Source organism: Anoplolepis gracilipes, chromosome 2 (genome assembly GCF_047496725.1).
Source record: "Anoplolepis gracilipes chromosome 2, ASM4749672v1, whole genome shotgun sequence".
Classification (NCBI taxonomy): domain Eukaryota; kingdom Metazoa; phylum Arthropoda; class Insecta; order Hymenoptera; family Formicidae; genus Anoplolepis; species Anoplolepis gracilipes.
Window position 1 is genome coordinate 21538309 of NC_132971.1, and position 14490 is coordinate 21552798.

The window sequence follows — 14490 nt, forward strand, 5'->3', positions numbered from 1 at the left end:
AAGGAGAGCTCTCATGTACTCTGCTTCACCGATTTTGATAAAATTTTTTTTTTTATGAGTAGTTATCGTTCAATGAAGTTTCCTTGCAAAGCCATTCGATGTACTTCTCCGAATTTGCAGAAAAAAAATTCATAAATGTACGCGCAATCTAAATGCTTAAGGAAGACAAAAGAAATAATTTTATAATTTAATTAATTATTAACAATTATAAACATAAACATTAAAAAAATAATTTTACATTTTATTATTTGTATAAATTTCGCAACTTTTGGCCACATGCTCTGCTTCCGCGATATTGATGTACATTTTTTTATCTTTTCTTTATGAATTTTTTTTCTGCAAATTTCGAGAAGCAAACGATTTTGCAAGGAAACTTCATTAAACTACAACTATTCATAAAAAAAATGTTTATCAAAATCGGTGAAGCAGACTACATGACCTCTCCTTGTGAGTTTTATTGTTACATAAAGGTATGTAGAATCCTAATGACGATAATCCATAATAATAACAGAGATATTGTCAATTGAGAGGCTCCGCCGCAATCCATTTCATATTCGAGAGGATGTTCCGTGAAGCAACTTTTCAGCCTGCGTCTCTTCAAAGTATTGAGAGGAATTTTGTAACAAGGTGTGTCGGTCGTGCTATTTGTGTACTCAAGAGGTGAGATGATAACAGGAGTTACTTCCAGTCTCTTGTAGCACGTCGAATACATGCTGTTCACCACGACCAACAGGAGATTCGTGTGGGCCACCTGTACATCATTGACAATTATTTTTTTGAAATCCAATTGCTATATCTTGAAGAACAAAATGCAGTTTTTAACTCTTTTTCCAACATATATGTTAATAATATTTAATTTTCAAAAAATCTCTACCAAAATTAGTTATTAAAGAATATTGACAAATATTTTTATACTTTATTTATACATTTTTATAATTTTTATCAGGGATCCGGACCGAACCGAAATTGAAACCAAAAACCGTACCTAATATTATTTACGGTTAACAGTTTTTTTTTCGGTTCCTTTTTCGGTTCTTAATCTATACATGTATAGATCTGTTCTTTATAGTTAAATCACAATGGTGACTTAATGCTCGATTGAAAATACTTAATTTTTAAATAATAAGTTTTTAGAAATATTAATTTGGGGTGAAATAACATTATGCTTTTTTTAGATTTTTTAACTGTTTTAAATTTTTTATTATTATTTAATTATTGTTAATTATTATCTCTACGTCGCTTATATCTTAATTCTTCTATCTGAATCCACCAAATTAATCACATTTTACTTTATCTTTTACACATGTATATGCATAACATAAAACATTGTATTAAATAATATAACTTTTTATTTTTATTTCTCGTCATCTCTGCAAATATACAATTTAATAAAATAAATATAAAAAAGTCATTTTATTAAATTTATTATTACACTTTAAACTCTTTCCGTACAAGTAACTATAACCGAAAAAAAGTTAAAAAAAAACCGTATTTTTTTTGTTTTGTTCACCGGTCAAGAAACCGAAACTGAAACTGAAACACTTATTCGACGTTTTATTAAACCGTAACCGGAGCCGAACTGAAAAAAGCTTTCGGTCCGAGTCCCTGATTTTTATACACTTTATTTATTTGGGAATAGTGCACTTTGATGTACATTCAAAAGAAAAAGAGAATTGAGACGGTTTCTTAAGACGTTGGCGTATGAGAATGTCTCAATCATTGACTCAATTCACCGACAGTTTAATACACGTATGTAATTGTAAGTATTATACTGGCTAATCATAATCATTCCTCTAAAGAATGGAATGACTGTGATTGGTCAGAACATATGCTAAATCTTGCCAAACAAATTAAGTCAGTGATTCATATTAAATATTTTATTTTTAAATAATTTGCAAATTGGTTCTTTTAAGGAAAAGAAATATTGGTGTAACATTCAGACAAAAAAAATAATGTAAAAAATACGGTACAACGACCAACGGAATAGACATTACCTATCAGTTGAAAAAAAAAGATAAAACAAGGTAAAAAGATTGTTAAAAAAATGATAAATCATTCAGAATATCTCATAAATCTACTTAAATTTTTTTTCTAAAGCTAAAATATCGGACAAAAGATAATTAGTCAATTAGTTCTACCTTCCGACATTACGTCATACATAATTATCATGTTAATACGATAAATACTGGTCGAAATGTTTAATGAATACAACCGTCATATTTTTTGTTTAATGCATATTTTTAATTTTTTACACGCAAAATCTTAATTAATTTATATGATAATCTGATTTATTGGTGAAATATGCTAAGTTATTCAATAATTATGTAAAATTATAACTATTAACATGCACATGCATTACAAGTTGAAAACAGAAAAAAATTCCACTGATGTATGATAAAAGTCAAACCGGAAAAAGAATTAAAATAAAAAGTGTAAAATCTTCAATCTGTTTTTAGGAATACTATTCACAAAAAATATCATTAAAATATAGCTCAGCGACCATTTAGACAGAATAAACGTTATTTATCACTGTCCTGAGTAGCTTTCAAAAGATTTTAAGCATTGCTCGTTATTTATTTAATCATTATTACTAAAAAAATTTACTCAATAGTACGTAATTTTTCTGACGTCAAAATATTTAATAAAGTATACTTATTGTCAGTGACCTTGACACATACATCAAGGTAATTATAATAGGAATCCGTTTTCCGAAAGTTTTACCAATTACATATTTTATACTAATTTATATTTTCGTAAAGATAATCTTTTTAGAATACGAAATAATGAGTCATTAAGTGCCAATAGGCATTTAATTCATATTTTATTTTAAAAAGTGTCTAATGTGTTTATTATTAAGCGATCAATCGGCAAAGACTACACGGATGATTACACCGCAGTACGTGTGAACAAATATGAATAAGAGTTAAATACAACTCGACACAGCGATTTTATTTATGCGAAATCTGCACGAACGTTTTTGAACAAAACGTGTCTAAAAGTGCAACAGTGCTTAAAGTGCATTCTTTGCATCTCATTTTACCATTTTATCAATAAAAATAATATATCGTTAGAAATGCGAAATATAACCACATGGAAGATATCCCACTATCATGATTAGATCAGCAAAATTATATACAGTCGGTATGAATTAAAATTAGATCTAGATTTCATGTTAGGGCCCTGAGATATACAGAATTGTGAATATCAAAATTATATTAACAAAAAAAAAGTGTTTGAATAATTTAAGATGTTATAAAAAATTAAACGAGTTTTTAGTTAAAAAATAGTAATACTTGGGCGATTTATAATAATGATTTAAGAATCGCACGATATTATGACGTTTTTTTTACAACATCATTAAGACGTCGCAAAAAAGACGTTTTAAATTAGACACTATTTGATTTAGATTGCGTAAAAAAACAAAAATATTTTACCCTCTGAGCGTAGAATGGCCTCGAGCAATAATCGGAGTGATTGGTGACACCTTTGGCGGCGACGGTCTCGTCCAACATGTAGAGGGTTCGTTTCTGATCGCAAGGGTAATGATAAAGATATGGTTTTGGTGGTGGTGGCGGATCAGGCATGTCCTCATCGGAATGGACCTTGGCGTGGATACCGGGCAAGTTTACGAATTGAGTCGCGAACCATATCAACCGCAGCAAAAACCAGACTAATAGTCTACCAACGTGTCGCAACGGTTCCATCATGCTGTTGGCAGAGTTGCTGATTTTCTGAAACAATTTGCTTATTCTCGTTCTCTTATCAAAGCAATACAAGCAGCTTAAAAATAGCTTTACACTACTTTCCGTGTTATTTCTAAAACGCTTGCAATCCGAAAAAATCATAGTCCCCCCCCCCTTAATCTAATATTATCTTGAAGCGATATTTTTTTATATATAGAATTAATATTAATCAATAAATGTATATAAATATAAAAACCTATTATTAATGAATGAAAATTAAAATAGCAATTATTTCTATTTTATGACGCAAATTTGTATAAATGTTAAAAAGTCAATCGTGGAATTTAATTAATCAAATTTAACTGATCAAATAAACATTTTCGTACGAATACTTACAACCTCATGGCACCAAGCTTGATAGTCATAGATGTCGAATGACTTATAAAGGCCTTGGCCGACCATGGAATTCATAATGGCACCATACTGGGTGCCCATAAATTGCCCGGTGTCCTTATGCGCCTCTGAAATAACCACATAGCCGTTCTGGTCCAATAGGTAACAATCGATCCAATCATTGGCGCAATTCATGTCAGGGTTTGTCGTCACCGAAGTAAGCGCGATGAATCGTTTGTACAGATCCGTCATGGACATCTGAAAGCCTATCACAGCTGCCGGTGCCTTTTTGCCACCATCCTTGGGCGAAAGGCTCATCGACGCCGTCACCACCGCATCGGCGCCCGCTTCCCAAGGTACTATGACACAATTTTACTTTATGCCATTTATAATATAATAAGTGTAGGGGGTCGAGAAACTAAGACAAAAAGCCCTTCAGAGATTTGCTTTCAAGAGATTTGACATCAAGCGTTTACATATGTAAGGAAGGTACCCTTGAAGCAGAAAGTTTATTCGGTGCCAATCAACTCAATAGAGCAACTGACAACGAGAGAAGATTCATTGAATTTTTACGATTTTCTCCAAAAACGAGCAAATCTCTAAAGAACTTTTTGTCTTAGTTTCTCGATCCCCTACACGCTCCCGAAGTTTTGCCATTTAAATTGGGGACACCCTGTATAATTGAAAAATAAAAACGTCTGATTATTTTTTAACACTACAGGTGTGAAAATTAATTTAATAAAAAATTTCACCTCATCTTTTAGCGAATTCTTACCGGACAAAAAGATGCTGTTGGGATCCAACTCGTTTTGAAAGATCGCGCCCTTGTACCAAGGTTCGTTCACTGCTCGCCTGTGAAGATCGCCGAAGACAATGCCGTCATCCGCATCTGCCAGGTTACTGACATTGAGATGTTGCCACCTGGTCAGTCCGCTTTGCGTCGCGATGAACCTTATAAAGATGCCGTAAAGCTGCGCCAGATTACGGGCTCTGAGCGGCAAGTTCTCATAACTCGCATAATCACCATAAAAGCTAGTGTTCGTCGCCTTGGCGTCAAACACCAGCAATTGCATGAGTTCCTTGTTGCAATAGTAATCATCATACTTGAGCGTTTGCCTGCCGCAATTGGGTTCCTCGACGTACTCGTCAGCGGACGGATAAGCCTCGTATTGCTCGGACCAGCGCCAACCAGGTCGACTCATTAGAGCTAAGAAGTGTCGTAGTTCATCCTCCGGATGATCGAACTGGTAGTTCTCCAGATAGTGATAATGACAATAGACCCAGCTCGGATGTATGCGCCAGTGATCGCCCGTAAAATAGTCCGACACATTAATATTCATATTTTGATTCCGGCGGATCTCATCGCCGACCTTAAATAATTTAACATACGATTACTCTCCAGCGCGTATTTAATATTATCATTATTTAATACACAATTATTCTTAATGTAATACTACTTGGTGTCAAATTAATATGTATGCATATAATTATAATAATGCAATCAATTGTACGCGAAGATACTTAAGGATGTACGGAATTGCTGTTTCCAACCTTGATCCAAGTGGTTCCGTAATTAGGTAAGGCGACCGCAAGGCTGAACGGCGTGCCGGGCAAGGGCGCGTAAAAGTAATCACGTCTCTCAAGGGTGACACGGCGATTATCATCGTAATGTAATTTCACGGGGACTCCTTTCATGCTACCACGCTTGTGATCGACCAGCGCTGATCTTAGCTCCAATATTTCAGGACCTGGGTTTCTGCACTCATTTTGAACAAAATGTATATTTTTTTAATAAAAGGGAATAAATAAATAAATAAAAAAAAATATATATATACAATTTATTTTATATCTTATTTTTTTTTAATATAACTGTGATTGAATTTTATTCTTCTATCATTTCTTAAAAAGAAGACATGTAGCAGTACGAAGAGAGACGTTACTTTACCTCGGCCCACGTCCGTCGTCAAGTATCTCGACCTCTGTGAGGTCGATGCTATTATAGTTCAATTTAAGATGGCCTTTATAGACTGGCCGTAAATCCGGATGCAGTATCACGTAGCCGTTATTAGACACGATAAAGACGTAACCATTCACGCCGAGCTTATATGGCAACGTGAGTTTACGGATGTCGTCGATTGGCACATCCGTACCGGCCACGCCGAGTAACCTGTCCTCCGTCACACGTGTCTCGTTGTCACGGCTGCTTCTATAATCGAACACGGGGGTACCCACGGAAGTCAACAGTCTATATTCCTGCCAGTTGGTAGTGTTCAGGATGGAAGGATCCTCTTCAATGTTCTCGTCCTTGCCAAGCTGTGCAGAGCGATCACAGAGGATGGAGAATCGACGACGACATAATTTGTATTTTGTTTTTACAATTACCATTAATGGTAGCGGATTTAATTACGTCGCTAATTAGGGTGGGACTAAAGCGAAGGGCCACGCTAATCTAATTTGCCCTCGGTCATTCTAATATGGGCTAACAATACAGTATACAAAGGGTGTCTCAGAACCGAAAGGCGCAACCGAAATCTCTTGACGATCGATTACATTATTAAATTGTCACGTGCAATATTTCTTAAATCGACATAATTATATCATATTTAGTATCTTTTTTTCAAGAATCAAATCTTTCGATTGTCCATTCGAATCGCAGACACCTTTATACAGCACTTCACACTGATCTCTAACGCTAAAAAATGAATAAATAGAAAATGGAGGAAAAAATAAATTCGACGAAGCCCAGCTAACAGGGTACTAAACCTAGCTCGGGTATTAAGTTTTCAGCTAATCGCAGTCAATCGCCGAAAACTATTCATTGTCAATTAATGGTGTCCCGATGCCCAACGATTAATTGCTTGCGGATGTTTGTCCAATTCTCCGAGTTGACAGTTCAGCTAACTACGTTGGCCAGTCCCTTGGGTTGCTAAGCTTTTCATTAATCTCGAGCAAGGTAATTAAGATGCTTAGTTGAATTGTAAATATGTAATGAAAATTTTTGTTATAAAATCATTAAAACTTGGTGTGTTTATCTAATAATAATCAATGTAAAATGTGCTGTGTGTCAATTTTCGATTACCTTGCTTGATATTACACGAATCACCAAACAGAGTTCACGAAATTAATGAATTAGCCATAAATGTAAGATAAATTTTTTCAATCCAATCATTCTCGATATATTTTTCAAATTTTTTCCAAGGTGATAAATTTAATTAAAATATCACATCGCATAAATCTTATGTTTCCGTTTGGTATTCGAAGGTTGAAACATAGGAACGCGCGTGCCAAAAAGGAGATACAGTGCGATACAAATCTAAACAGAGCCTGAAAAGCCTCGAAAACAGAGCCAGCGCTAAGGAGGGGAGCAGTTATCTTTCTGATATCTCAACCTGCATTATGTAGATTGCATCCTCGTTCATTCGCACGCCCAGTTGTTTTCTCTTCAAATGTTTTTCCAGACGCGATTTTTGTTCCTCGTGTTTCATCACCCGCCACAGCCAAGCGGCAAGTGCCGGATTCTGATTGGATTTACGTATGTTTATTTTATTCTCACGCTATACCCGCTATCAATTTAACAAAACATTTTCAAAATATAATTTTCATGGGAAATATCAGGAAACAAAAAAAAAAAATCTTGTTCCCCCTATATGTCGAGAAAAAAATGTATATAAATTTGAAGAATAATTAATATTTACATGTAAAGATTAATCTGTTCAAAAAACAATTTGGATTTTCTTATCACGAATCATAATATCTTTCGCAAATTTCCTGTAATCGCGACATTTTTTTAATTAGACAATGTCACGCTTAAAATGATAATAATGTAATTGTAAGAATAAAAAAAACTATCAGAAAGTATTCGTTGAGAAAAATGAATTATATTACGGTTCTTTAGTTTACTCTCTTAGTATATCCGCTATGTGCAATGTTTAAGACAACATTTTCAAAACATTGTGAAAAATGGAAACAAAAAAAAAGTTTTGTCCCCGTGACAATAAAAAATATATACAAGGTGTTTGAAAAAAACATTCAAAATTCACATGACGGATAGTACACACAATAAGTAAAAAGTTTTGATAAACATAAAAGTCAATCGAAAAGTCAATTGTTCCAGGGATATAAAAATATAAACAATTTTATATATTACTATGACTGACTTATTGACTTTTATCGCACGTGAAGATTTATAAACTTCTCCTGTTTTAAACTTCTCCTGCGTCCTCATTCAAATTCCTTATACTATGAAATAATTCCTTATATTATGGAAAGACTTCAGCGGTAATCCGTTTAGTTGTCATTATACAACCAGTGATTGTCCAACTTTGTAAGAAGAAGATGCCTTGAAGCGTGCATTAAAATAAAAGATATATAAAACATTTTTTATAAATATCGAGATAAAGATTTGGAAGGATTATTTTTTCTTTTCATATCACGTGCGACAGATAGTCAACAAGTAAATCATATCTCTGAGACGATATGAATGCTGATTGGTTTTTTTAAACATTCTGTATATACATTAAATTTAAATAACAAAATAAAAAAAAATTAAAAAATATTAAATAATAACATATTTATTCGTAGATTAATCTTTTCGAAAAGTAACAGAAGTTTCTTAGCACGAATCATAATATCTTTCGCACAAATTTCCAGTAATCGCGATTGCGTGATATTTTTCAAGACGATATCACGTTTAAAACAATAATCTATAAAAGTATTTATTAAGAAAATAAAAAGTATCGCTATTCTCGTTCGACATTTTTACAAAATTGTAGGAAAAAAATGAATAAAAAAATTAAACTTAAAATTCTACACTCAGAAAAATAATCTTGCAACTTTAAGAAAAATTTTCTAGGTGTACAAAATTAACTGAAACAGATAAATTGTTAGCAAATACTGTGTGATACTGTATATATTTTGCACTTGATCAATTTAAATGACAGACAGAATTTATATCCGTACTATTAGTGTAATTTAGACAGTAATAAATTTAAATTTGTCTGCGATGTCTATCTTTAAGGCTTATAATTGTCAAGGACAATTATATTTGGCAATGGGATCTAAATTTTCTCGAGATATCGCTAGAATATTGCTGCTATAAATTCTATACGTGACAAACAATATTCTAATAGATACAAAAAGTAGCGATAAATTTTAATTGACACATCTAGAAATCTATCTACATTAGCAAAATATTCGTTCGAGGGTAAAGAATGCCTTACCGTAATATCGGTGTAAACGTGCGTCCACACAAGGGGATGCACTACGCTCTGAAATACCAGGGGCCGGGCCACAATCGGAATGTACTTGAGCACTTGCTCGCGCACTTCCTCCTGCGTATGCACGTGCTTGGAAGAGCCGCGGTTCAAGCATGCCATCCTTTCGATCTCCAGCAACTTTGTCACTTCCATCCCCAAAAGGAACGGGAACACTCGCACCGGTATGTGAGTACCGTTCTCCTCCCGGTTCCAATTCTCGAATATCTACGACAGAAGAAAGAGATAGAAAACAATGATCACATTGATGGACATTTATTTTTTAAAATCTCAGAGTATACTAGTTTGCCGTATTTAAATAAATTTTAAATACGAAACCTTGAAAGGCACATCTTTCTGTCTTATATAAAGTAATATACTAATGATGGATAAATAGATTAATATAAAATTAATTAATAATGAAAATGAAAGAGAGTTCTTCAATGAAGAAAAACGGTGTTAAATATGTCATAAATACTATTATAGTACTATTGTATTTTTCCTAGAAGAGAAAAACTGCTCAAAAAGAGTCCTGTTTACAAAATGAATGATGAAAGCAGATGCATGGAGATAAATATAATTTTATACAAAGCCTCTTGTATATTTATAATTTGATATTTCGAATTTGACAAAAAAGTGAACAGATGCGAACGTTTATCATGTAAAATAGATAAATAATAAAAAAAGAATAAATGTCAAACTCAACTGTTTATACATATAATTAGTTATACACGCTATATAAAATTAAATATTTAAGAAAGAAAAAATGTTAATTAATTAATATTAATTTGAGAGATTAAGATAAACGTATGCACTAATATATGCGACATTAATAAATGTTATTTTAAAGCATTAAACGATAATAAACAAGTTGTTAAACATTAAATTTTGATTATTCAATAAATGTTACTCGATTACAATTGTGTAATTTATTTTTAACAGTACGTGTAATTTATTTTTAACGTGAAAAAGAAAGAGAAGGAAAAATTTATTCAAAATTATACGTACTTTATTCAGAATTATTCAACGCTGATTTAAGATTCAATATACATATTTTAAAGTTACATTAATAATTATGAAAAATAAATGTGCAAAATGAATATGCATAAAATTAAAACATCATAAAATAGGTAATTTCGAATTGTCGAAAAAAATTGTTGAAAAAAAATTATATTTTTACAATTCTATATTTTAAGTAGGTTTACATTAATAAATTAATATAAAATAAAATAAAATATTCACGTATATTATCTCAATATATTATTGCAATTATTATTTTTAAAAATCATCGTAGCACATTATTTATTTTCAAACAGTTTTAAAATTTACTTTTGAAAAGGTTTTTTTTGTAAAAGGAGAAAACGAAATATAGTTTCATGCTTATCTGCAATAGTTTTTCTCAACACGCAAAATTTCGATAAAATAGATCGAAGAAAAAAAAATATAATAAGAATGCATGTGCACTCTATCAAGCAACAATTACCTCCGTCAGATTTTCGGCAACGCCGTCTGTGACGAGCATGATGAGTTGATTACACGGCGTATCGGCATCGCAACCACGTGACTCCCGGTAAGTCTTAAGCAAGTTGAACGCCTTGGTGAAGGCATCCGTTAGATTGGCAACACCCTCCGTCTTGAGATTGTCTGCAGGATCATCCATGTATTTCCTGAACGTGTCAAGATTCTCTGGAGTGGCCTGGATTAACATGTCCTTGAAGCACGGAACCAGCTCGGTGGTCTCGTTGGTGTACTTTAGTAACGTGACGAAGTCATTATTTGATAGAGTGTCCAGGATCGAGTTCACAGTTGCCTTAGCTGCCGTTTCGGTAAAAAAAAAAAAAAAAGGTAATCGAAACATTACAATTTTTTCGTAGAATTAATAACCGCGATAAGGCGATTAAAAAATAATACATATTAATTTATCGTATTGAATAAAATCGTATACTTTTTTTTATCTTCTGTCGCGATTATTTAAATTTTAATGGAGCTTTTATGTTTGAATTTTTTTTTTCAACTTTGATTCGATCTCGCGTACCGATCGTCTTCCCCATGCCAGTCATGCTGCCGCTGACGTCTATCAGGATTACCATGTCCTTACTGCACGTGGCTGCCTCGATAAACCAACTGCGCATCCTGCAGTCGTAGATATCGGCAGGCCGTCCGTCATCGTCGTCGTCGTCGTCATTGTCGTCATCCTCGATACTCGTTCGCCATTGCATGGCGGGATATTGCCTGAGCATACCGGTGACCGAACCAAAGTATTGCCACGATAACGCCGGATCAGATTCATAATTCTGACGAAACATATCGTCTAACGGCTCGGTTCTTACAATATCATTCTTGACCTCCTCCGCGAGATCGAATACGTTGGTTGGTACGTGTACCGACGAGTAGCTTGTATTCACCGGAATATTATAAAAATGCGAGTCCGCGATCAGTTCCATCTCTCTGAAATCGGTTTCATTCATTTGTTAATTTTAATTTCATATTTATCGGAACAAATTCCAGGTAGCAAGCACATGTGTCATTTTTTACGTCAAAGTCTGGTAAATTATTATTGCAAAAAGGACCTTTTAAATTAGACATTATTTGGTCACGTGAATTTGGAACGTCATTGAACGACAAATGACCAGTTTTCGGTGTGCTTGCTACCTGGGATTGCTCTCAAAATAATTCGTAATATTCCATTTGTAACATCCACTCTTAATTCCCACCGAAAGCTATTATATAAAGCTTACGACGACGTCAACCTCAGCGTGTAATATCACCATGACTAATTCTGGCCGAAGGAAACCTAAAAAAGAAAAATGAACGATGACTGAGTAAATCACTCACCTGTATACACCTGCTTTCCTCTTCTTACATTGCTTGTCCTTCGTTGAATTATCGTTGACAAGGCTACATTTGCTGGAAACATAAGAAAAATTGCCGTCCACAAGAGACTCGTCCCAATCTTCCGCTGTTGCTTCAGCCGCTATTCGAATGCAGGTGACAGCGTCCATCTTCCGACGTAGCATTCTACCTACATTCTCGCTGATAATGCTGACTAATTCTTCTCCGGACTTGTCCTCCACTCGGGTGTTCATGCTCTTGTATTTCTGCAAGAATTGTCACCACCTGCTTAGCATTCTTTCTCTCACGTTTTATTGCATCATTAAAAGAATATTAAAGAAATTTGAAAGCGCAATTTCAATATCGTCAATTTTCTATTATCATCAATTTTAAATTAAATATTAAACTAAAATTTTTTATATATATACATATATATTGTATACTGTAATTAGTTTAAAATAATTTGCAAAAATAATATATTAAGACTAGAATTTGTTATTTACATTTTTTGTATTTATTGTATATATATATATAAAATTTAAAATTATATGTCATATCACGTGAGATAACTGCGCGATTTCTTGAACTTTCTCATCAAATATTTATCACCTAGACTGTGATCGAGAATGAGTTACGAGTGCTTCGACACACCATTTATCTTTATTCTCATGGAATATAGATAGCTCTAGTACACGTGGGTACTCACTTCCAGCAATTCTTCGGGTCGAGCAACTTCGTTCGCGAGTTCCCATAATTCGGTACCCAACTTGTCCGCCCATCTGCCCACGCTGGAAAAAAAAAATAAGAGTATTTCAAGCATATCGATACATATAATATGATCTGATAATTTTTTATAAATTTTACAATTTTTTTTAAACAAATTAAAATAACAAATAATAATCGCATACGGTATAGGTATATAAATATGAAGCTTTTTGACGTTACAAAAAAATAAACAAGAATGCAAGCAACTTACTTATCGTAGCAATACGTAAAATGTCATGTTAAAAAATTGGTTTAAAATTTATCAAGTTTAATAAAGGTGAATTCATTATCTTTTTTTAAGAAAAATATTTGTTAATTTAATCAAAACTAAATCTGTACAAGAAATTAACTAATAAGGGTTAAAAATATCTTTGTAATTAACCTTTAAATTAAAATTCTATTAAAGTAAACTCTATCTGAAATTAACTGAAGAATGTAGTTTTGGTAATTTTTTAATTCCAAAAAGTTTAATTTTGCGAAAAGTGCCTCTTTTTCAATTGTTTATAACTCGGAAATTATTGTCGATGCCTCGACATTTTAGCTGAGGAAAAGTCGTCTCGAAATGATCTCAAGAATCTGCCATTAGCAGGTTTTTTACCAATTACAAGACACTCTGTATAACAACATATAATAAAAGAAATCGGATTTGCAAATAATTTAAATGCGATGACTATGTACGTGAGATACTACGTTTTTCAAGAAAATAATTTCTTATAACTATTTTGTATTTGATGAATATGAATCCGAACTTTATTTTGAATTTTTTCGATATAATTTTTATTTCCATTGAAGAGGATCCGAAGTGTATCGAAACGTCTGATGTGCTACCTAGTTTTGCATGTAGAAGAACTTATATTTTCTCAGGTAGCAAGCACACGACATTTTGACGTCAAAATATGGTCAGTTCGAACCAAACATGACGTGATGTAATGACGGAAAAATGTCACAGACCGATGACGACATTTCAAGCATTGAAAAGACATAACTTGATCACCATTTTAGACCTGTTAGTGACGTTTTAATGACATTTGATCATGAATCTTTCTCTCTAGCGTGAACTCGTAAAAAATGAAAAATTTATTCACAAATATTGAATTCGTTAATGAAACTTTTCATTTTTCACGAGTTTACGCTAGAGGAAAAGATTCTTGATCAAATGTCATATATATATATAATTTATTCATCAGCATATAAGCCAAGAAGGGACTTGGATTATAAAAAATCTAAAAACAGTAACTTAATCAATAAATAAACATATAAATACCTTATCTAAATTTTAATTCCTAAATCTACCCTTACCCTCTCACATTCTCACATTCTCACTCTTTCTCTTTCTAAATTCTTTTTCCTTCTATAACTTTTTTAATAATACTCCTTTCCTCTCCTCTAATTCATCATTGAAAATTCTTGTTATTCTGTCTTCAGCGTATTCTTCACGTATCTCACTAAACCATTCTTTCGTCACCCCACATTCCGACATAGTGTTCAATATTATCTCATCCTTTGTTACAAAATTTACAAACTTTACACTCATCACCTAACCAATACTTATTAAATCATGATCA

The 14490-nt window shown here is 32.9% G+C and overlaps 1 protein-coding gene across 4 annotated transcripts in view; it reads right to left on the minus strand.

Moving 5' to 3' along the window:
• Nucleotides 1-14490, minus strand: part of Ca-ma2d (Ca[2+] channel Muscle-specific alpha2/delta subunit) — a 27969-nt gene continuing 13479 nt past the window's right edge. For 2 of the 4 annotated variants that reach the window (XM_072908494.1, XM_072908483.1), the window contains exons 2-13: nt 12867-12948; nt 12164-12426; nt 11364-11776; nt 10812-11143; nt 9296-9556; nt 7466-7594; nt 6022-6389; nt 5628-5832; nt 4852-5446; nt 4080-4435; nt 3435-3731; nt 2-751 (exon numbers count right to left, since the gene is read on the minus strand). In XM_072908494.1, coding sequence (XP_072764595.1) covers nt 461-751; nt 3435-3731; nt 4080-4435; nt 4852-5446; nt 5628-5832; nt 6022-6389; nt 7466-7594; nt 9296-9556; nt 10812-11143; nt 11364-11776; nt 12164-12414 — 3498 coding nt within the window. In that variant the 5' untranslated portion in view covers nt 12415-12426; nt 12867-12948 and the 3' untranslated portion in view covers nt 2-460. Of the gene's footprint in view, nt 752-3434; nt 3732-4079; nt 4436-4851; nt 5447-5627; nt 5833-6021; nt 6390-7465; nt 7595-9295; nt 9557-10811; nt 11144-11363; nt 11777-12163; nt 12427-12866; nt 12949-14490 lie in introns of all 4 variants that reach the window. The other 2 variants (XM_072908486.1, XM_072908488.1) reach the window with 2 other exon arrangements.